Source organism: Schistocerca americana, chromosome 8 (genome assembly GCF_021461395.2).
Source record: "Schistocerca americana isolate TAMUIC-IGC-003095 chromosome 8, iqSchAmer2.1, whole genome shotgun sequence".
NCBI lineage: Eukaryota > Metazoa > Arthropoda > Insecta > Orthoptera > Acrididae > Schistocerca > Schistocerca americana.
Genome location: NC_060126.1, coordinates 253,753,154 through 253,775,696, shown reverse-complemented (window position 1 = coordinate 253,775,696; position 22,543 = coordinate 253,753,154). Strand labels below are relative to the sequence as shown.

Genomic DNA, 22,543 nt, shown 5'->3' with positions numbered 1-22,543 from the left:
GCAGCAGTTGAACATTTTCTGTATCCAGAAAGGCCCGTACAGGACCTGTAACATGCGGTCCTGCATTATCCTGCTGAAATGTAGCGTTTCGCAGGGATTGGCTCAAATGGCTCTGAGCACTATGGGACTCAACATCTTAGGTCATAAGTCCCCTAGAACTTAGAACTACTTAAACCTAACTAACCTAAGGACATCACACACACCCATGCCCGAGGCAGGATTCGAACCTACGACCGTGGCAGTCCCGCGGTTCCGGACTGCAGCGCCATCGCAGGGATTGAATGAAGGGTAGAGCCACGGGTCGTAACACATCTGAAATGTAACGTCCACTGTTCAAAGTGCCGTAAATGCGAACAAGAGGTGACCGAGACGTGTTACCAATGGTACCCCATACCATCGCGCCGGGTGCTACACCAGTATGGCGATGACGAATACACGCTTCCAATGTGCGTTCACCGCAATGTCGCCAAACACTGATGCTACCATCATGATGCTGTAAACAGAACCCTGATTCATCCGAAAAAATGACGTTTTGCCATTCGTGCACCCAAGTTCGTCGTTGAGTACACCACCGCAGGCGCTCCTGTCTGTGATGCGGCGTCAAGTGTAACCGCAGCCATGGTCGCCGAGCTGATAGTCCATGCTGCTGCAAACGTCGTAGAACTGTTCGTGCAGATGGTTGTTGTCTTGCAAACGGCCCCATCTGTTGACTCAGGGATCGAGACGTGGCTGCACGATCCGTTACAGCCATGCGGATAAGATGCCTGTCATCTCGACTGCTAGTGATACGAGGCCGTTGGGATCCAGCACAGCGTTCCGTATCACCTTCCCGAACACTTCGATTCCGTATTCTGCTAACAGTCATTTGTTCACGACCAACGCGAGCAACAATGTCGCGACACGATAAACCGCAATAGGCTACAATCTGACCTTTATCAAAGTCGGAAACGTGATGGTACGCATTTCTCCTCCTTAACACGAGGCATCACAACAACGTTTTACCAGGCAACGCCGGTCAACTGCTGTTTGTGTATGAGAAATCGGTTGGAAACTTTCCTGTCAGCACGTTGTAGGTGTCGCCACCGGCGCCAACCTTGTGTGAATGCTCTGAAAAACTAATCTTTTTCATATCACAGCATCTTCTTCCTGTCGGTTGAATTTTGCTTCTTTAGCACGTCATTTCCGTGGTGTAGCAATTTTAATAGCCAGTAGTGTATCTCTTTCATGTGCCTGGTAGCTTAATATACGTCTCTCTTCCACTGACACTTTTTCTTTTCTGTCGAAGCTACAGGTTAGATCCATTTTGCAACATTTCCTATTATACCGTAATATTCCACTTTACTTAAAGAAATATGGCGATTTACAGTGTCAAATGTCGTTGACAGATTAGAAATATACCAGTAGTGCGCAATTTATTGTCCAATGAATTAAGTATATTCTCACTGTATAAGTAGATAGTCTTCTCAATATCTAAATCCTTTCAAGACCAGCCAAAGAACTATTTAGCTCTTGTATTACGTAAGTTTCAAGTGGCTGTGATCAACTGTGCACTGTCTTGGTAACTACGAAAGACGTTTCGACTATAATTTTAGAATATGCAAGAAGGAAAAACTTGTTCTCAGAGGTTTTTCTGCCATCTGGTGTCAACAAGACGAATCCAGATCCGAAAGTTCAACGGCTGATGCTAAAGACTCCAAGAGCTGTAACGGTAAACTCTTTGATCCATTTCAAGAAAAGAAGTCCACTAAACAGTGACCGACGTTCACGCATAGAGCGAAAGACGGCCAGTCCTGTAGGGCCTCTCGAAGCGGCTCAAAAACTTTGACAATATTTTTTTATGGCATTAGTTTTCGAAGTGTTTGAACTATGTGACGAACTGGCCACATTTCTACAGAATCGAGATTTGAATGCAACCAGAGTGAAACGCTATGTAGATGTTCTGAAAGCAGAGACTGAAACACACAGAAACGTCGTCCGTTCCGGAAGAAATGTCACAAAAACGAAGATTTAAGAAAGATGTGTCTCAAATTCTTGATCTCCTTCTGAATGATACTCATCGAAGGTTCAGCCTAAAGAACCTTATGCGACTATCCCAACTTGAAGACATATTTTTTACGATCTCCCAAATAAATCCTCCATCTACATAACGTTTCCAAGAGTTGCTCGAAATACACAAACAGCAACTTTAACCTGTACCGTACAGGCTTCATGCACAGTTCAAAAAGCTGCGAATCATTACAGCTGGTTTACAACCATGAAATGAATCCCCTGTTGGAAAAGAACTTATTGCTGCCCCCATTGGAAAAGAGCTCTTTTGTGTACGCGTAGGGTTAAAGAATTGGTTTAAGAAGTTATTCGCCTAATCATTCTGATAACAATAGTTCCAGTAACGTCATCATCCTCTGAGAAGTCATTTAGCATATAAAGACGACCTTAAATTTGCTTGATATCAACAATAACACTTACTCCTTAATTTTCAAAACTGGGCTTCAGTGGATATATGAAAGAATTCTTTTTCCGAACCGTGGAAAGGAAAGCTACGTTTGGAAATTGCGTATAAAATATTTATAGTTTAAAAAGAAACTAAATAAAAGCTTACTTATTCTTCAAACAAGAAAAAAATCGATTTTCTTTTTTCCATTAAGATGCGATGCTCAATGTTTTTAAAATAATAATAATGATAAGATGTTTATCTCTGGCCATTTGATATTAAGCTTCACAGTAAATCTGAACGCTTGTTCGTAAGTGGTCTCAGAACAAAGAAGAACTGATGTCTTTTCAGGTACGTGATGTCATTTTCAAAATTAAAAGAACGAAATTGTTTTCAAGAAGCAGGGCCTTTAATACTGGGCCTGTATTTCCGATTTTTAATATTAATGAGTTGTTCCTCTCTGTAGAACAACATGGCTCTGGCAGCTTGAACATCATCCCACATTATTTATATACATTTTTGCGTAAAGGTTTTGCTTAAACACGTCTAATTAGACGTACTGTGTGACTAGGTTTACTTGCCTCCCTCCCTCCAGCAATCCGTAAATAGATTTTATTGCCTTTTCCTCGAACCCCTTCACCCCACGTCCCCCATCGTCACCACTGAAAAACCAATTTCTACGCAGTTGCTGTTCAGATCTTTACGCTTCTCACATACATCACAGATTTGTACAGTTAATTATACAGCTCATAAAGTATGGAAGATATAGTTAATTATCTCCAGTGGTTGGAACCAGAATGAAGGCCTTGTGACAAAATTTCTGGAACATCGTTTGAAAGTATATTTCAAGAGTACAAGCAGCAAAAACAAAATTAGAAAAAAACAAGCAAATGTCAAGACATGCCAAACCTGATTCATTCTAGAGAAAACAGATCCACAACAAAGGGTATGAATACTGATAATTTTTTTTTAATTTTTCACGACTGTCGTATGAGACAGTAAACACGATATTAAGTGGGACAAAATTTCGATTGGAGATCAGCTGTATGCACATGGAATCGTATCGCCACTGGCGTTGTTACTGGGAAAGAAATGATGTAAAAGAGAGTTATAGCATTCTTTTCAAACAGCTTCTGCCCTGGACTGAAGCTTCACAAATAACCTACAGCATGTAAACGAAAATGCAAGTTACTACGGCGGTTATTAAGAATGGCGGCTTTCTTCTTTCTTTCACTTAAAATTTATTACCCGTATATTTCTTTCGCGTATGTTGCCTCGCATTATGTATTCTGAAATGAAAAGTAACTGATGAAACAAAATGAATGTGATATTGTACAACACTACGAACTTATATGACTGTCTGCAATGACCTCGATATCAATGGAATAACTTACAAAAAAGATAAGGAAACGACATATTAAATCTCCTGTAGCTACTAGTCCGTATACTAACGTAATAAGACGGAGTCCATTTCTATTGGACGATAGTAGAATATCATTGTTGTTCCAAAACGTGGCGCTCTTCATCTCACAAATATAGCTGAAAGTATATAAAAGCTTGGAATTATATTCTGATACCCAATCCATGTTAATTTTATAGGTGCTTCGACGAACGGGTACGGAATTGTTCCAATTTATTATGCTCTTAACAGCGCAGTCTGTACGTTGCGTTTGTAAAATGCAGTTAAGTAGCATCTAAACTTTTGAATTGGGCGCCAGTAGTTCCGTTCTGACCCGCAGTGACGCTCCAGGTTTTAGCTTCAACCGTGTTGTCGCAGCGACGAATGGGAGAGCAGGAGCTTACGTATCAGTCCCTGCGCAAGCCAACAGCCGCCATTCGTGTGCAAGACGTGAAACAGTTAAATACGTTGCTTGGGTTTCTCCGCTTACACGAAAAAGAAGGCTGAGAAAGGAAGATGGCCACGATAATAAGCGTAGTCTTTATTTTCACAGCTAACATTTCTTCCTTTAATTATTAAGTGATGTAAATTCACGATCAGTGATATATATTTTTACTTACGCATCTAAATAACAAATCAGACTCCCTACAAAAAAACTTTGTGTTGCAAAATGGCTCACGAAAGTGCATTAACCCAGGCATCAAATATAAAGGATGAAGAAGAAAGGTTTGCATTTCTACGTTCCCAAATTAACGGAACGATTAAAAGAAATATATTATCCTTCCATTTAATTTTAATTTCCATTCTTCGAGAGTGTTGTTAATAATTGTGTAGACCCTTAGCCAAGTAATCGAAATTTTGTGCTAATTAAGAACGAAGTTAAGCTGTCGGTGATATATACGGATTTTGTGGGGTCATTGATCTTCATTGCATGAGTGGTTCATGGTACACTATTTTAAAATAATGGCTTAAAATATTGTTTTAAGTTTGTCGTCATTTTATACAGTATGCTAGTAAGAATTTAGAAGATGCTTTGGTGCAGGGCATATACCATTAATGCTTCTTTTGTTGCATGTCAAGTATATTCACAAAATAGGTAATTTTTAAATATGAGGGTAACGGATTTTGTTTTGTGTTCATTATGTTCAAAATGTCGAGATTGTAACTGCTTATGTGGCCATACTAGGGCGTTGTGACGTCATCGCTCCATAGGGTGTATAGTGACAACGCAGGGCGTTAACATGAAAATAGCTCCCTAATAGGCTTCCATCAATTATTATGCAATCTTGATTAATAACTGAGAAGCCAAGTAAGCTGCACGGTCTTAATAGTTGTTTCATCCATAACGTTAAGTCCAGACTATAGAATGTATTAACCTGTTTACGTGTCACTACGCTAATTTATCTTCTTGTACAAGCTGTTAGGTTAAAAGTAACCTTTAGTCTTCCGACGACATACTGTAAGTAAGAGATTTATTATTTTTTTTTTTTTAAGAATAGCATTGTGTTATTAAATATTAATAACGTAATATAAGATCCCGTTGTTGCATACAATGCTCGACGTAGCTTTTTTTTCTTTGCACATGTTTTACGTTATGTTGTTATGTCTTCATACTTTTTTGCGTACATCACGTGCTGCATGACGTAAGTGACGCGTTGCCTCATTCCGTCCTGAAATTGTGTTCGGAAATCTCCACTGTTTGTTAGGTCTTAGTGTTCTGCACATCATCTGTCCTGTGGTACGAGTAAGAATGAAGCTTAAAAAATTATTTTTCACTGCATGGACGTATTGTCCGCAGAAATGTCCTAGGTATTTCGTACCCCATTCTACTTTTTTTTTCCTTTTTATAGTGCATAGAGGGAAAACGCTTCTACATTAATGTGGATTTGTTAGGCTAGGAGTAGACAACAAAAGACAATTTTAATTGAATGACCGTATCCCATCCTTCGCGGCGCGGCATATAACATTTAATCGCTTACGACGGGGTCGGTTTCTCAGGTAATACGCTAATCAATACCATAAAAATGTTGGAATTGTGTAGCAGTATGTCGTAGAACAACGTATACGGAAAAATGTAGGGAGTACGCTCGTACTGATTTCTTTTGTACAATTAATTTTTCTCACAAAAAGTCTGCTTTTTACGAGTTAGTTTTAGGGCATGAAATAGGGTGTCGCATTACTGGTTACGTAACGTAAATTACTCTTTATTCTCAGGTGCATCAGGAACTTTGATTTAATAAACTGTGTTTCATTTTGTAACGTAATATCAACTGTAAATTAATGCGTTCGACACGTGCAAGTTACGACAAAAATTCGTTAAATGCAGTTCTTTGTACGTCTGTTGTTAATAGTCTAATAATATGTGCTGTTAACAACAGCAGAGTTTTTATATGCAGTTATGTTTAAGATTCGAAAATAATTGTAATACGGGTTCAAATAGTAATATTAACTTGAGTGAGGGGGCGGGGGGGGGGGGGGTGGAGAAAGACACATACGCGTGAATTACACTTTGATTGAGATCTTTGGTGAATATTTGAACTGTTTTTTTTTTTTTTTTAACTGTGTGCTGTAGAGCTCAGTGAACACTCTTTCATCGGTCTCTTCCCTTGCTCGGCATGTCTTGATTTCTTTCCAACTAACCTAACATCTGACACGCTTGGTGATAAGAGCGTTAGAAAGCAAATTGAACTTTATACTGCAGTGGGTGTACAGTTAGGGAGAGGCGCGTTTGGAGCTTAGATTTTACGTATTGTTGACCTTTAGGAGTAATGCAATTTATTTGCCTGCTCCATTGACATCCTTGGACTTGCACTGCGTCGGTAGAAACCCTATTCAAAGAACGTTGCTTCTATTGTCAGCGTGAAGTACCCGCATTCACGGGTCTTTGCGAATTATTTATGGTCATAGGCCACGAAGAGAGATTTCAATAGATTCGTAGAAACTTCGTTGCAGTGCATAAATGACGCGCTCTTAATTTTAAAAAAAGAAACAAATTACAGTTATGCAAAATTGAAATTCAGAATCACCATAACTGTTGTGACGTCATCAGTGCGTATCGTGAATTGTAACGCTGTCAACATGTTTATCAAGTCGCGTATTACGAAATTCTATCATAGATAGCGACGGGTCTTTCGTAGTATTCCGCAATAATTTTGGAATTGGGACGAGCCAAATAGTTTTGGCGAGCAAAGAATATAAAATTTCAGAATAGCGGCACCCAAAATGATAATTAGTTCGCAACCGTAGCATCTTCTCATTCCCTTTTTCCAGGTGGTAAATAATGTAAATATCAATATCAGAGCAGTCTAACGTATGTCCCAGGGTAATTACCTTGAAGTTAAGGTCAGTCCACTTTTGAGCGACGCGCTTAGCTTTTTCTGCACGAGTTCAAGAGCGGACCAAGTGGTCAGGACCAGGTATGAGGGGTGGGGGGCGCTGCTGCGCAGCTCACGTGAGTTTGGCGGCGACTGCTGAAAAACGGCAAGCTCCCGATTATCCGTTTTAATGAGTAACCGCAACTGCACAGGAAATCGAAAAAAGAGGGTAAACCAAAACACACGTTTTTAACACAAACTGCCGTTTACAGAACCAGCTTCAAGACGCATTGGAAAAAAATTACTTGCGCATTATTCGCCGGATTGACAACTTATTTACAGAATTACACTTAAGACATACTGTGCCTCGTCTCAAATTTTTAGGTCGTTTTCGGTAAATAATCGTACATTTTTGTGTTTTTTTTCCAATTCATTCTTTTCCTTACGATAGTTCTTATTTTTCCTGCAGCACCAATAAGAAATCAACGCATTTCGCCGCGTTGATGAACATGTTAACGGATTACTGGATCGCGTCGTATTCAATCTCTTCTTTTACCAAACATACTTTGTCACTTTATCCGGTTCATTTATGTAACTGCTTCCTAGGGTTCGCTATTTAACCACCCGCAGATGGTTTTGTCGTCTACGTCGTCACAACCCGAACTTTTGATTATTATAACATTATACATCAGGTTTAATATTTATTTTTCAAAAAAATCGCCGATCTATGAACAGATAATACGCAACATATTAATCGGGAGATCGCAGTAGGTGGAGATTTCACGGTAGATACCACGGGGTTTACTTGCTGACAGTTAATAATTACTTTGTAGTTGACTTGGAAATCATACTAATGTTCGGCGCAGAAAGTGAGTTCGGTTTTCGTAGTTTTTTTCAGTAGGTGAGGAGGGGATAGAGGTGGCACAGCAGTCCACCCACCCCCCTGCCGTACGGATCCTTGCATGGGTACCCATTTTTGGTCTCTGGTGAGAGCCCCGTGCAGGCAATCGATATTAAGCCATGAACATGTAAGCAGTGCTATGGGCACTTCCTTTCCATCAAACAGCGACAAGTTAGCTCGACTCTAATTACCTAAATGTCTATTAAACGTTTAACTCTTGTAGTTAGTCTTCCCACCGAATGAAATAGACACTGGACGCTTGTTCGGAAGGACCGGAGTTCAGATACCCATCCAGTGTTCGTAGTTTACTTTTTCCGTGCTTTCAATAAGTCAAACTCGGAAAGGATTTTGTTTATAATGCCGTATGGCAGATTCATCCTCTCAGGACTGAGCCAGTGCCCGGTCTCATCTTTGGCAAGACAAAAACTTTACCAATGTCGTCCTCTGCAACCTCCCAGTTTTAGTGTGTGTATTTTCGACGACCATCTTCATTGGTGCACCCTTTAAAAATGTCGAATTCAATAGGCTTTACTGTTCAATCAAGCGCTAATCCACAGCCGCACACACCCGTTTATCTTCCGTTTTACTTTCATGCTTTTTTTTTAACGACTCCACATTCGATAAAGCACAAACTCGTCGAAGAAAAACAAATCAAGAAAATACATTAGGGAAGAAGTAGAACGGTCGCAGGTTCGAATCCTGCCCCGGGCATGGATGTGTGTGATGTTCTTAGGTTAGTTAGGTTAAGTAGTTCTAAGTTCTAGGGGACTGATGACCTCAGATGTTAAGTCCCATAGTGCTCAGAGCCATTTGAACCATTTTGAAGAAGTAGAGTGCTTTTACAGTGACCGGACTGTGATATTGAGAACCCCAATGTTTTGTAGGAGCTAGTCTCCACAAATTTCGTGAAAAGTTATCAGCTATTCACGTATTTGAAAAGAAAACCAAATCTATATGGCCGGGAAGGGGCTGGAACCCCGTCCTCCTGTTTACGCTGTGCTGTAAAGCAATTTGAATTATTCAGCGTACCCTTGATCGTATTGCAACTAATTACGCTAATTTAGTTTCCCTGTGCTAATAAAAGAATTGGTGTAAGGATCTTAAGTGATACATTATTTGTCTAAATTTTAGTTTCAATCGGAAACACTAGGAATAGTTGCTTACACTGGAGTTCAGACCCAGAGCCAATGCGTTCGGCTAGACTGGACTCCTCTTTAGGAGGATCAGGGTTTAAGTCCAGATCATAACACCTGTTTTGCTTTCCATGGTTTCCGGAAATTGCTGTTTGCGAATGCTGTGATTGCTCGTTTGACACGGCATTCTGCTTCCTTCCTCCTTGCAGAGGTGAGCCAGTGCGCGGTCGTGGTTGTTCAGGTTGTCTACAAATGATTAAAACTGACCTCTGGTCTATTCAGAACGGAAAGAAATAATATTACAGCGCTATTAAGAGGTCGAGATTGTTAAGAAAAGCAGGCACCCACATGTCTGTGCAAGACTCTTGAATCAATCCCATCTTCGTCTTACCAGTTTTCGCGTTTGCAGCCGGATTCTCCCCCCCTCCCCCACCCCCCCCCCCCTTCCACCGCCTGCTGTTGCCGGAGCGTGGTCCTGGCGAGTATATCTACCATTTATACCTATCCCTCCTTATCAAAAATCGGCAGTACCCTTCTTCGGGCAAACAATGTTTGTTCTTCAGCAACAATTGCTAACAATTATGTGGTTCTTAGTAGTAGCATCGGGGTTCATATTGTTGAAAGTTTTCTGTGATTTCGCAGTGTGATGGAGTATGTCTTCAAGATGTCTGTCAATTTTAAAAAGAAAGTCGTTCTACACAAAAGCCGAAAGTGCGTGATATTTTATAGGTAAGATTGCTATTAAATGTAAGGTTGGTGCCTTTCTCATCTCCTCCTGCGTCTCATATAAGTCTCTTCGTCAGGATTCATGAAACGTGAACAAATGATACGGTTTTCTGCAGTAATGAATGTATTAACATGTGTTTCTAACATGTACACGATCGCCTTAAGAAAACTTGTGAGATGTCATTGTGCAGACAGAATGATACGGGCAAATGACCTTAACAATGAATTGTAGATTATACATACAGGAGGGAGGCTGCGGTCTGACTCTTAATTCTGACCATAATGAACACCTTCATTCGTATTAACCCTTAACTCGCGAGGTGACTTTTCAGTAACGTATACCACGAGGTGAGGTTTCTGGGACCCGTATGTTTAAACCGAGGTTTAAGGCAAGAATCATATGAAATTTTTAATTTATGCTATATAACATTTTTTACAATTATTTAAATGTTGTTTACATGCTCCTTGTTTATTTTATTGAAATAAACAAAGCCTGCAGCATTTTACTATTTATCACACAAAAGTACTTAATTTTGTGTGGTTCTTTTAAATAGCAACACATAAATGGACTGATAGAGCACTGAATTTTACATTCTGAAAAATTATATAATCTTTGTAGCAAATAAATTTAACTTCCAGGGTTTAAATTTGCGCATAAAAATTCCATCCGATAGGTACAGAAAGTAAGTATGTCAGATTTGACATTCATTGCTGGGAACTACATTTTTCTTGTCATCACTTAGAACACATTCCATTTTAACATTCACTTTAAGTATTTCACTGAAGAAACAAATTCTCATCACTACTTTCCTGAAGTTCTTCATCTGAATGATACTCCTGTTCAAAAGCAGAATTGTGATACTGGCTGATGTAAAATCGTCTGCTTTTTCGTTTATTTCTTCATCCATATCACTGAAACCTTCCTCCATAGACCGAATAACAATTCATCAAACTCGAAAAGTTAAAACTGACACATTCATGCGAATACATTTTGAGCTATAGGGTACCGTACTGAAGAAAACAGGTACGTAGTTCACGAGACGCTGTCTAGGAGACTCCAACACCTATCAGTAACACGTTTCAACAATCAACACAGAAGGCGAAAACGCAACCGACAACAAAACATCGTAGGCTTGGCATTTTAAGGAGGGTACGGGGAGTATAGAAGCATTCCACCACAACTGGCCTTGGGGAGCGAGCTCGAAAATTTTCACGCGGTCTGAGAGATCACAATTTGTGAATTACGGGGTTATGTATAAATAATAACTCATAGTTCCTTATACGAGATCACGGGGGACTACCACCGTAGTACCTCCATCCCATCCTGATCAAAACTGAAGCATATAGTGACCTCTCTCTTCGCAGCTCAATCCATTACGGACTGATTTATTTTCAAGGAGATAATAATAATGTATCTAGCGGGATTCGGTAGTGAGGAGTATCAAACGGTGAATCACGCTGCTTCGCTTAAGTGTATAGCTTTGAGTTGACAGATTGGCCTGTTGTGTGCCTGCAGTCTGTGTAATTTAAGAGTGGAAGTAGTTTTCTAGGGGGAGCGAAGTTGCTAGTTATGCTAAGTTCTGCTATCAGTATTACTCGGAAATGTACGGGAGTTTGGCTAGTGCTTCCCACGACAGCTAGGGCATCGTAATTCGCAGATGCGGGGTGGGGGGTAATAACAGTGAGAACTGGCTGTTGTCAGGTCTGCCCACTCGAATAAAACAAAGAACAGAGTGATAACTGTCCGGCAGAGTATGACTTTTCAGTCAGCTAAATAAAACTGCTTAAAGCAAATTTCAGGATGACTCGTTTGAAGAGCCACGGGCATTTTTCTTCTCCAACCTGAGCTTTGAGCTTCGTCTCTAATGACCTCGTAGTCAATAGACAGTTAAACCCTGTTCCTTCTCCTCCTTAAATCAGTCTAGTTCTTTAAATTACCATTATGGCCGTGAAGACGGAGTCTCCCAAGATTCTTTCCATTCTCCCCTCATGATACATTGTTAGTCTGAATTCATATTTATTGGGCAGAAGTATAGACCTTAACCATGTCTCTTCCTGACAGTCTAATACAGCCAGTAATAAATATTGTTGGTTATAATATACCAGTATAACATATTATCATGACAGTATGGAGGGGAGGAATAAGAAACAGTGATAATCAGCGTGTAAGTCCGCTGAAGCCAAGCACCTTTTACGTTTAAAAGTTTTTCTTAATTTTGAGTTTTGTCGCCTTGTTGATCCAATTCGTATTACACAACGAACCGCGTAAAGGTAGTCTTAAAAAATGCGAATATAGAGGTGGGTGTGTGTTCCCAGTTTAAGACGTTCATCCACTGTAAAAAAAATTATGCGGTTTTAAAAACAAGGATCACAAATTCTATAACCGTGTCTAGAAATCATAGTTACACAAATATTTAAAAACAATTGTTTCATCCATACGTCCAGGCGCTAATGTGCCTTCTCTCCTTCACTCGACACATATATTGCACTGACACTGATTATCGGCTTTTTTGTTTCATTCAAGTGTGAGTGTAATTTCGTATTATACTACACGTATGAAACGAAGCAGTTTCTGTAACTTGCACTTTCCCTCCCGAGTTTTGAGGCGTTAATGGCTTGAAGGCTCAATAATAGTGTAAGGTTTCGATCGAGAGGCTGCGGATTCAATCCCTGGTCGGTCCCAGAATTTTCATCTCTTAATAGTCACTTCTTTCACATCTTGCAAAGTTTGCTAATGTTAAAAATGTCGAGTTTCACCATAGTTCGGAATCCACGTGACACGGTAGGACTCCCTATAACTAGCTGGGTATGTCATCAGGACGCAGGAAGGTGCCACCTCCAATAGAATCTTATCTAATAAAGCTCTGCGGTGTTAAAACTAACCTTCCTTGTGATGATAAATTTACCCTCCTTTTAATTTATCCCAAAGCAAGCACGCACAAGCAAGCACCAGCGGTTTAACAATCACTTTTCTTCAGGTCTGGATCTACACAGCGTATAGCAAACATAATTTTTATATATATATTTTTAAAGTTGATAGATGACCGCACTGCATGGATGTCACATGTTTTCTGTTGGCATCCTCTGAGCTACTAGTGCTGGACATGACATTAAAAAACATCTCCTGTCCAAATTTCTGATTTGAATTCGAATCATGGGATGAGGCTTTCTAGAAACCAGCCTATATGCATTATGACATTGCATCGAACAGCTAATACAGTTGGGACAATCCAAGTTTCCGTATATTTGCAATTAGTACTTTTGTGTCAAAGTCAGGTTGATAGGCCCGTAGAGGACTTAGTTTGATTCTAGTGAGCTGTAACGTATAATTTTACATGATTATATTCAACATAAATTTTTTTGTAGATATTACAGAGATCTGTCACCAAATGGTTCAAATGGCTCTAAGCACTATGGGACATAACTTCTGAGGTCATCAGTCCCCTAGAACAAAGAACTACTTAAACCTAAGGACATCACACACATCCATGCCCGAGGCAGGATTCGAACCTGCGACCGTAGCGGTCGCGCGGTTTCCAGACTGTAGCGCCTAGAACCGCTCGGCCATTTAAGAAATACTACTTTCCACAAACCATTGCCTCACAGATCGTGCGTTATGACAGATGCGTCATCATGCTGATAGTCATCATCTCCCAACTGTACCTCCACTGTACGCAGTACACAGTGTTATAAAGAGTGTTCATATACTTCCGCAATTTAGCGTTTTAAGCGCAATTAGCGGACAACGTCCTAACCACGAAAAACACACCCAGACCATAACATCGCCTCCTCCGTACCTCGCTGTTGGCACTACTAATGATGACAGGTAACATTCTCCAGACATTTGCCAGACCCAAACTATTCCATCGGATTGCCACAGATATAGCGTGATTCATCATTTCAGGTCACTCGTTTTCAGTCATCCATTTATCCAGTTGTAGCGGTTTACCCATCCTCAAGCTTCGCTTAGCATTGACCACAGAAGTGTACGGTCTGTCAGGAGCTGCTCGATAATTGTGTCCCATTCTTTTCACCTCCCTAACGCAGTCATTGTGCCACCAGGATTGGTGGTAGCACTTTGGAACTCAAGAGTTAATCTTTCTGCTCATTTCATGCCCTTTTTCACAACCATCATTCATAATGCTCGACGGTCCCTGTCCTCCAGTACATGAGGTATGCTTGATCTTGATTTAACTGTGTGTTCTTTTGTGTTTCCACGTCACAGTGGATTTGGGCAGAGTAGAAGAGTGGAAATGCCGCTCACGGATTCTTTACTCAGGTGCCCAATGGTTAGTCTACGTTCGAAGTCACTGAACTCGCCTGACCGACCCGGTCTGCTATTACTGCTTTTCTACTAAAAACGCAATACTTCCCACCTCCTTTTATACAAGCGGGACCGTCTGTAGTGACGTCTGGTGCTAGTAGTCAGTTCCGCATTGTATAGGACTGTGTGGATTGTTTTGACCAGATGGTGTTCGACTAGGCGAATATTATGTTACTTTTGCTTCCATAAGAATGGTCTTCCTGATTTCACTCCAACAGAAAGTTTAAATAATTTTGGTACAGTGTCCGAAATTATTTTAGAACAAAGATTAGAATCGATAATGAATATTTTATTTGCCCTGATTGAGAATCATATGATTCCAAGTCTGTACCTAAGCTCTTATGCCAACAAACGGTTCTACCTTGTGTTCGTGCGAAGGAGAAAGGCTAATGTATAAAGTCCCTTTGCGACGACGCCATTGTAGATGGAGCAAAATTTCCTTTTCGAAGGCACTACCCTGGCAAAAGTGAAAGAGGAAAACCCAAAATTTCGAAAGAGACTTGAGAATATGATCCAAATTCTTTCCTAAGCTAGACCAATGGGATAACTACTACGACTCTTTGGTCGGTTTGAAATCACTAGAACGAAGGATTCAGGTCGGTTAATAGAACTAGCTTTTGTTTTTTACTCCTTCCACAAGATATAACGATATTGGACAAGTCTCCTGTTCTTTGATCTTGTAGCGTATGTGATCTTATAAACAGGAAATCTTCATGCTTGAGGCTTGTATTTTGTGTAGCGAAAAAGACTGTAACAGTTTTATGAGACAGCAGTTGTATTCTCATGCTGGGAAAGTTAGCTGTTTCCACACTTTCGCAGTGTCACGGTAAGCACCTTATTTCTGTCGGTGTCAAACAAGTTTTTTGAAATCAGCAAACTTGAACTTATGAAATGCTAAAATACGTAAACGGTCATACCTCAAAGATTTGATAAGATCCGCGTATACGTTCTATACAGTTAACGGCATTTTTACTCGCTTCCCAAAACAGGTCAATGGTTTAATCAAAAATAAAGATTTGTAGTCACACGAATCGGTCTCGGAAGTTTAAAGTACTTTGCCATTCAAGTTAATGAGATGTTGATTGTCGCATTTGAGAATTTTCGCAAGGTAGGAGATGACGTACTGGCGGAAATACAACTATGAGAGCGGATCGTGAGTCGTGCTTGGGTATCTCAGTCGGTAGAGCACTTGCCCTCGAAATGCAAAAGTCCCTGGTTAGAGTCCCTGTCCGGCATACAGTTTTAATACACCAGGAAGTTTCAATGAATTTCCTGTTTGCTGATGCCAATAGAAAAATAGATGCAACGATGTGTTTTGTACCCACTGATGACTCAGATATGGTTGTGGTGCCCCTTAGTCATTCCATGCCTCGCTTTCCCTTTATTGCGAAAGGGGTGAGTCATCAACCGTTTCGTTTGGGTGTCCTCCAGTTTGCTTCGTTGTTGTTTATTGCGTACATCGCACAATCGGTATTTTTGTCCGACAAATCTCCGGCCGTCGAGCTCGCTTTCCTGGCATTCACTCTGCTCTTTCGGCTTTCCAGGAACCGATCAATGCTCGCCGCAGTGTTTATTCGCGTGCTGGATCGGTATAAAGCTAGATGCGAGCTTTTTGTAAGCTCTCGTGAACAGCGTGTAAATGACCTAATACTTCAAGTGTTCCACACTGCTTTCCGTACCCACTGCATCCAGCCAGTCGTCCCATCATTCAACTATCTATCATCTGTTCTCTCTCTCTCTCTCTCTCTCTCTCTCTCTCTCTATCCCTCCCTCCCTCCCTCCCTCCCACCCACCCACCCACTCACCCTCCCTCCATCAACCCCTTACCCTCCCTTCCTTCCTCACTCTTTCGTTCTCTTGGGATGTAGTAAGCAAGTGAGTTACATCAAACAAACTCCACCTTCCATAGATGCTTTGTCAATTCATTGTGTGGTGTGACAAGTGAATTCCATCCATTGTTTTTATACCTTGTTAACTAAGTTACCACTCAACATCGTACCGAGCGACGCGCCACAATGGTCAGCACACTGGACTCACACTCGGGAGGACGACGGTCTGATTTAGGTTTTCCGTGATTTCCCTAAATCGCTTCAGGCGAATGGCGGAATGGTTCATTTGAAAGAGCACGGCAGATTTCCTTCCCCACGCTTCCTTAATCCGATGGGATCGATGACCTCACAGGGTGTATACGACCCGGGACAACCGGGAGATCCGGGAAAAACCCGGGAATTTTTTCATCCGGGAGAAAACCGGGAAAAACCCGTGAATTTTTTAGAATTCCGGGAATTTTTCATTGTTTTAGCTTTCAGTTAAATTTTTGTGATTCTGACTGGTAAGAACCAATACTCTAACAAAGGATATTACTGTATCCCGCTACTGCAGAATAATACTGCAGCAACAAAACATGAACGAGAGAAAAAAAGAAAACGAAAATAAAACTTAAGTTGCAAAGGAAATGCACCGTATACAACAACAAAACAGTGCTCATACAAGCGTCTGCCAACAGCAAAGTGTGTCAAAGGCTTTAGGAAGACTATGTAATGCTTTATAACAACAAACTGCCTCCGATGAGCGTGACGTGACAACTGTTTAAATTAGATTCGTTTGAGCTGTTGCGGGCGGGCTCTTGACCATGCGCAGTGGAGTCGCGTATGAGTTGTACCTTCTCCCGCTTCTGGTTACAGAAGTATGGCTCGGCGCCACTGCTTAATGTTGCCTCGGTTCGGAAATGTAGCAAATCTGGGGCTGATGCACAGAGCAGTCAGAGTTGTTGTGGGGAGGTGGGCAGCGTCCACGTGATCTGTGTTTACGTTCAGTGATTTTGTTGTTTCCTCTTCGTTTATTGCTCTCACGTTGTTGTTGTTGTTGTTGTTGTTGTCTTCAGTCCTGAGACTGGTTTGATGCAGCTCTCCATGCTACTCTATCCTGTGCAAGCTTCTTCATCTCCCAGTACGTACTGCAGCCTACATCCTTCTGAATCTGCTTAGTGTATTCATCTCTTGGTCTCCCTCTACGATTTTTACCCTCCACGCTGCCCTCCAATGCTAAATTTGTGATCCCTTGATGCCTCAGAACATGTCCTATCAACCGGTCCCTTCTTCTTGTCAAGTTGTCCCACAAACTCCTCCCCAGTTCTGTTCAATACATCCTCATTAGTTATGTGATCTACCCATCTAAATGATCTCACATTAAATGATAACAAAACTGATTTTCGTGGCCGGGAGCTATCAAATGAATTAAAATACGTTCGCATAATTACTGAAAGCTAAAATATGTTATTAGTTTCAGATTTTATTTCCACCTTCCTGACAGAACAATGAAGTTATTTTTGCCGGTTTGGTAAAGAGATTTGGCTTAAAGTTAATCTTTTCTACTGAGGCAGTCAGTTCATTTGAAACAAAGTGTTTAATTTCACAGTATTGCCTAGTTTCAATTGTTCGCTGCATTTCAAGTGCACGTATGGCATTATGCCATAATAAAGAACCAAACATGAGATAATACAGTACTGGTACTCCAAGAAAATTTACATACGAATGTGCATTTTAAGCCGAATTATGCGTTTTAGTATGGTTCACGAAATTTCGACGGTCTTGAAGTATCATCTGATGTATTGTTTTTTATGCCATACGTAAGATCTTTTAATGTTTTACACGTACGAACATATCGGCTTCCTGCGTCATCGTAGCTGCGCAAGCGCGGTGACGCCTGTTATTTGTCATTCTCTTGCAACTGCTGAAACGAACCTAATTCTAACAGGTCGCGGGAAAATATTGCGAATGGTGGTTTGCAAAGCGTTACATTTCAAAGCAATTATCCTTTTTACGCAAGATAAACTATGTGCGAGAATGTACGATGAATTTCTTAAATCACATAGCGTTTGACTCTCATTTAAAAATCAACTCTTTGAGGACGACCATTTAGAAGAATTTCGAGTCCAAAAGATCAGACATTTACGTCATTTTACCGGCACATTTGTGTGATGTATCTTAAAGTGTAACACGCGCAAAAAAGATCAACATTATATGTGGAAGCTTAGCCTCTTTTCCAGCTTATTGATCTTCGAGACCAATATTATATGTGAATGCTGTGTAAATTCATTTAAACCGTTAATTTTTCTTATTTGTGTGTTCGCTCTACTTAAGAGTGATGTTGCTATTGGCTCACTACATCATGTGTCCTATGCTGCCATCAGCTGGCGAGATCACGTGACAAGAGCTATGACTGGCTTACAAAAGCGCATCGCAATCTCGATTTCAATGTTTCGGAAAGTAACATGCGGAGTTTGGTGGAATTCAAATTTATATCTTCGTAACACGAAAATATGGAGCATACATGTTGCTGCACATCAAAGGTGTTTCAAAACGTGTTTTCCCCCTCTTGAGTTTCGTTTTCTAAAGTGCCGGGAAATTCTACTCACGCATATAAAACCATAGGCCTGATGAGTTTTACAGTGCCGAGGAATAGCATACTGTCACTTATCACGGAAAAAGTGTATTTTCATCCGGGAGAAAGTGTATTTTTAACCGGGAAATCCGGGATTTTTTTTTCCTTGTCCACGTATACACCCTGCCTCACTGTTTGGTCCCCTCTCCCAAATCAACCAACCACTCTAATTTCGTCTTGGTCCCATAAGAACTTACCCACACTCTACATAGTAACGCTATTCCTATCAATTCTACTAACTTTAACTCATTTCTCCCGAGGGAATTCCAAAACACATACGAATAAATCGCGTAAAAATGGAGAATTGATTCAACAACTTAAGTTTGAATACTACGTAGTGTAACAGTTGCGTTCTAACGTTAAGGACACGCAGTAGATCTACATCTATACTCAAAAGTACCATTTGTTGTGTGGCGCAGGCTACTTTATTTATCACTGTCAGTTCCCCGTTCCCTGTTTTAAAGTCAGTTAAAAAACAGTGCCTACGCCCAGACCCGAGACAAGTATCTAATACGCAACCATCTATTTACGAAGCAGCAATGGTACGACAGAATAGTAATAAAGAAGCTGTAGTAGTAAAATACTACTTTTAAAGCCTCTTCTCATTTCAGAGTCTACAGTGTCTCCATACCCTACAAATCACTGTGAAGTGCATGACAGAGAGTAATTCCAATTGTACCACTTATTAGAGCTGCTTCCCGTTCCATTCACGTTTGGAGAATGATTGCTCAGACACGTTGCGTGCGCTGTAATTGTCTAATCTTGGCCTCGCGATCCACGTGGGAGCGATGCATAGGGGGTTGTGGTATATTAATCACTTAAAATAGGCTCTAGAAAGTTTGTAAGTAGTCTTCCTAGGGATAGTTGTGCGACATTCTGCGATGGGTCGCACATATGTTTTTGTAAGCAAGCTCCTTTGCAGGCCGAGTCTCTGTAATCGCTCCATTTCAAATACGTACAAATTGTCATACCCAAGTATTTAATGAGTTGATATTGTAGTCATAGGACACTAGTTTTTTCTGAAATTCCGATTACGTTTCTCTACATTTAAAACAAGTCGCCCATCTTTGCAACACTTTGAAATCCAATCAAAATCTGGCAGTATTGGGTAGCGGTGGAAAGCCAAGGGAAAGTGTTAGTGTTGACGTTTATCGTTGTTTTTTCGTATATGTTTTTCCCTCTTACTCAATCTCTGTGTAATTAGAGGGAGCGGTAGCTAAGCCCAACTTTTCATGTACTAATAGTTTACTGATCCCGAGATGGCGGAAAACTTCGAATACTGGACTTTTATTCCAACTCTGTCATCCTGACTTAGTTTTTCGGTGTTCTACTTAAACCAGTTCACTAAAATGAAGAATGGTTTCTTAAACAAAGCGACAATCAATTACCTATTTTATTCTTGTTCAGCATAAATAGCGTATAGCGACGTTACGCCTATACTTTGTTCTCCTGCACTTCGTACGTTGCCCTTACATACTTACTTCAATTACAATTTTGAGCGTGGTTCTGTTTATGTACGCAGATCATGAAATGTTCTTCGTGACCCACCCGGGTCTGGCATCGAACTAACAGCAATTCTACCCCCGCCCCCCTCCCCAGTTCCGTGAAAAGTAATCACTCAGATGACCAGCTGTGCGCGAATTTGTTTATATCATAATTATTTGTGATGAGGCAGATAGAATAACTCTTGCACTTGCGAATACACAAAGGTATTTAGTTGTCTTTTCGCGATTCATACAATCTTCAGCGTACGAACGAGGAAGACAGTCCAGCGATAACAGCGGTAGTGGGATGACCTTGGGAGTTGGTCTCCTCCGTTCTTTGTTACGTAAGCTGACGCGAAGCTAAACGTGCCGCCTGCCGTTCACGTGATCCTGTTGCCCTGGTTTTGTCATAGGTGCCACAGAGCGAGGTAGCTCCTCTTACTCAGTTAAAGCAGATGCGGAGGCAGATATGGGTGTTGTTCTACTGAAAAGGACACGGCAGATTTCCTTCTGCAATCTTTGTGCTCTGTCTACGATAACCTTGAGGTTAAATCGTAAGCTTACTTCCTTCTTCCACATTCTATCTGCTCCTTCTGTTATTAGCTGCCCTCTTGCACCCTTAGGCCCAAACATCAATACTGCCATGACTTAATTTATCTGCTGCAGCTTAGAATGCTGCTTAGTATTTTTCATATGGGTGTTAATTGAAGATTGAGTAGTGAAATTTTCGAGAGCGTTTCATCCTACCAGATTTCTTAATATTCAGCAGTTTCGTGGTGTTTAAACCATGTATAAATTTTTGTACAGAGCAGCAGCTATCGGTTTAGGCACCCTCGCAACAGGTACCATTCAAGTATTATCGCTAGGAGGACACCGAAAACCACATGTTATTCTCCTGTTATCGGCAGTCGGACGGAGCAAAATATGAGTCAACGTTTCCACAAATTACTGCAACCAGATGCCTTTTGTTTTATTATTCAGTATTTATTTTCCGTTATCTGTTTCGAATCGCCGTGCCATTCATCATTCGGTGGTACATATTCGTTGCATGTTTTTAGCATTGTGGGGATCGTGTAGAATTAGTAGTATCAAACCAACAGCTGCTACTAACTCTACACGACCTCCACAATGCTGCAAACATGCTGTTAATGTGTACCATCTGATGATGAATCGTAAGGCGATTCGAAACTCGTAATGGACAGTACGATTTGAATAAGACAAAAGGCGACTGGCCACAGTAATTTGTGGAAACGTTTATTAATCAGTCGCAATGTTCCACATCCATAATTGATTTACGTTTTAAAACGTAAGTCGTTCTTCTCAAAACAGTACTACGCTCGATTCAGTACAGGTGTTAATCTATCGCAATCACTTATCGAATACCCCCTCTCTTTAATTGGCATCTGGCATTTATCATGATTGTGCCTGCTCGAGTTCGGTCCAGCGAAGCCACATCACATGCATACGACATCGGGACTGTAGGAGGGGAGCTCAATTACTTTGAACGCTGTTTCACAACGGTGTGGTGGAGCGTTGTCTTGGAAAAAGAAAGAAAGGAAATAGAAGACTGATGGTACTAGATCTTAGATTGATTGCTCTTCAAGCTCTTCTCAAGTAAGAATCTAGCTGCATACATTTCTGCGCGTTTCCTATAAGAAGAAAACCCTCTTCTGACAGAGAGGTGTTTTTAGACTGCGAAAGATGCAGCATATGTTTCTTCTTGTCCGGTGACTTAACAAAACAGTGTAGTAAGAAAGCGAGGTTTCGTCGGTTGTAGAAGTGCCGTTCGTATAGCTAGATGCTAACTCTTTTTATGGGATTTCTTGAATCGAGGGAACGATATCTTCTTGAACTATGAGTGTAGCGCCTCACCACTGCACTTACCCATCGGAAACTTTTTGACCATCTGAATATTCATGTGTTGGGCCAACCGAAATTTTGAGTCAGATAGAAATTCGAACCCAGTTCATGTGATAATCTTGAGCAGTCGGCGTATGGGAGGAGGATGTGCGTAATCTTCTCCAAGCGCTGGGGAAATTTACTCATAATACGACTGGACTGCAAGTTCCCGAGAAAAGCTGTTACACAATACTGTGGTTAAGAGACTGAACTCTGATGAGGAGGATCAATCGCTTGTGAGTATCGAAATTAGTGTTTCCGTGGTTTGCGTAAATTGAGGCTAATACTAGGATGTTTCCTTTCAAAAACACTCTTTACGTTTCGCACCCCATTCTTGTCCTAGTCCCATTTTTTTGTATTCCATTTCGTAATTTCGTCAACAGTACCTTAAACACTATTTTTACTTCCTTCCATGTATTTCTACCACTACAACTTTTCAAAAAGAGTAACCGTGATGTGTGTTACTAACAGCTAGAACAGGACACGGTC

The 22,543-nt window shown here is 40.8% G+C and overlaps 1 protein-coding gene across 2 annotated transcripts in view; it reads left to right on the top strand.

Annotated features, from left to right (window-relative positions):
• Nucleotides 1-4,279: 4,279 nt before the first annotated feature.
• LOC124544984 (flocculation protein FLO11) overlaps nt 4,280-22,543 on the top strand; it is an 81,723-nt gene continuing 63,459 nt past the window's right edge. Inside the window, exon 1 of one of the 2 annotated variants that reach the window (XM_047123736.1) lies at nt 4,280-4,556. In XM_047123736.1, the coding sequence (XP_046979692.1) occupies nt 4,501-4,556 (56 nt within the window). In that variant the 5' untranslated portion in view covers nt 4,280-4,500. Of the gene's footprint in view, nt 4,557-5,551; nt 5,640-22,543 lie in introns of those variants that run through there. The other variant, XM_047123735.1, reaches the window with a different exon arrangement.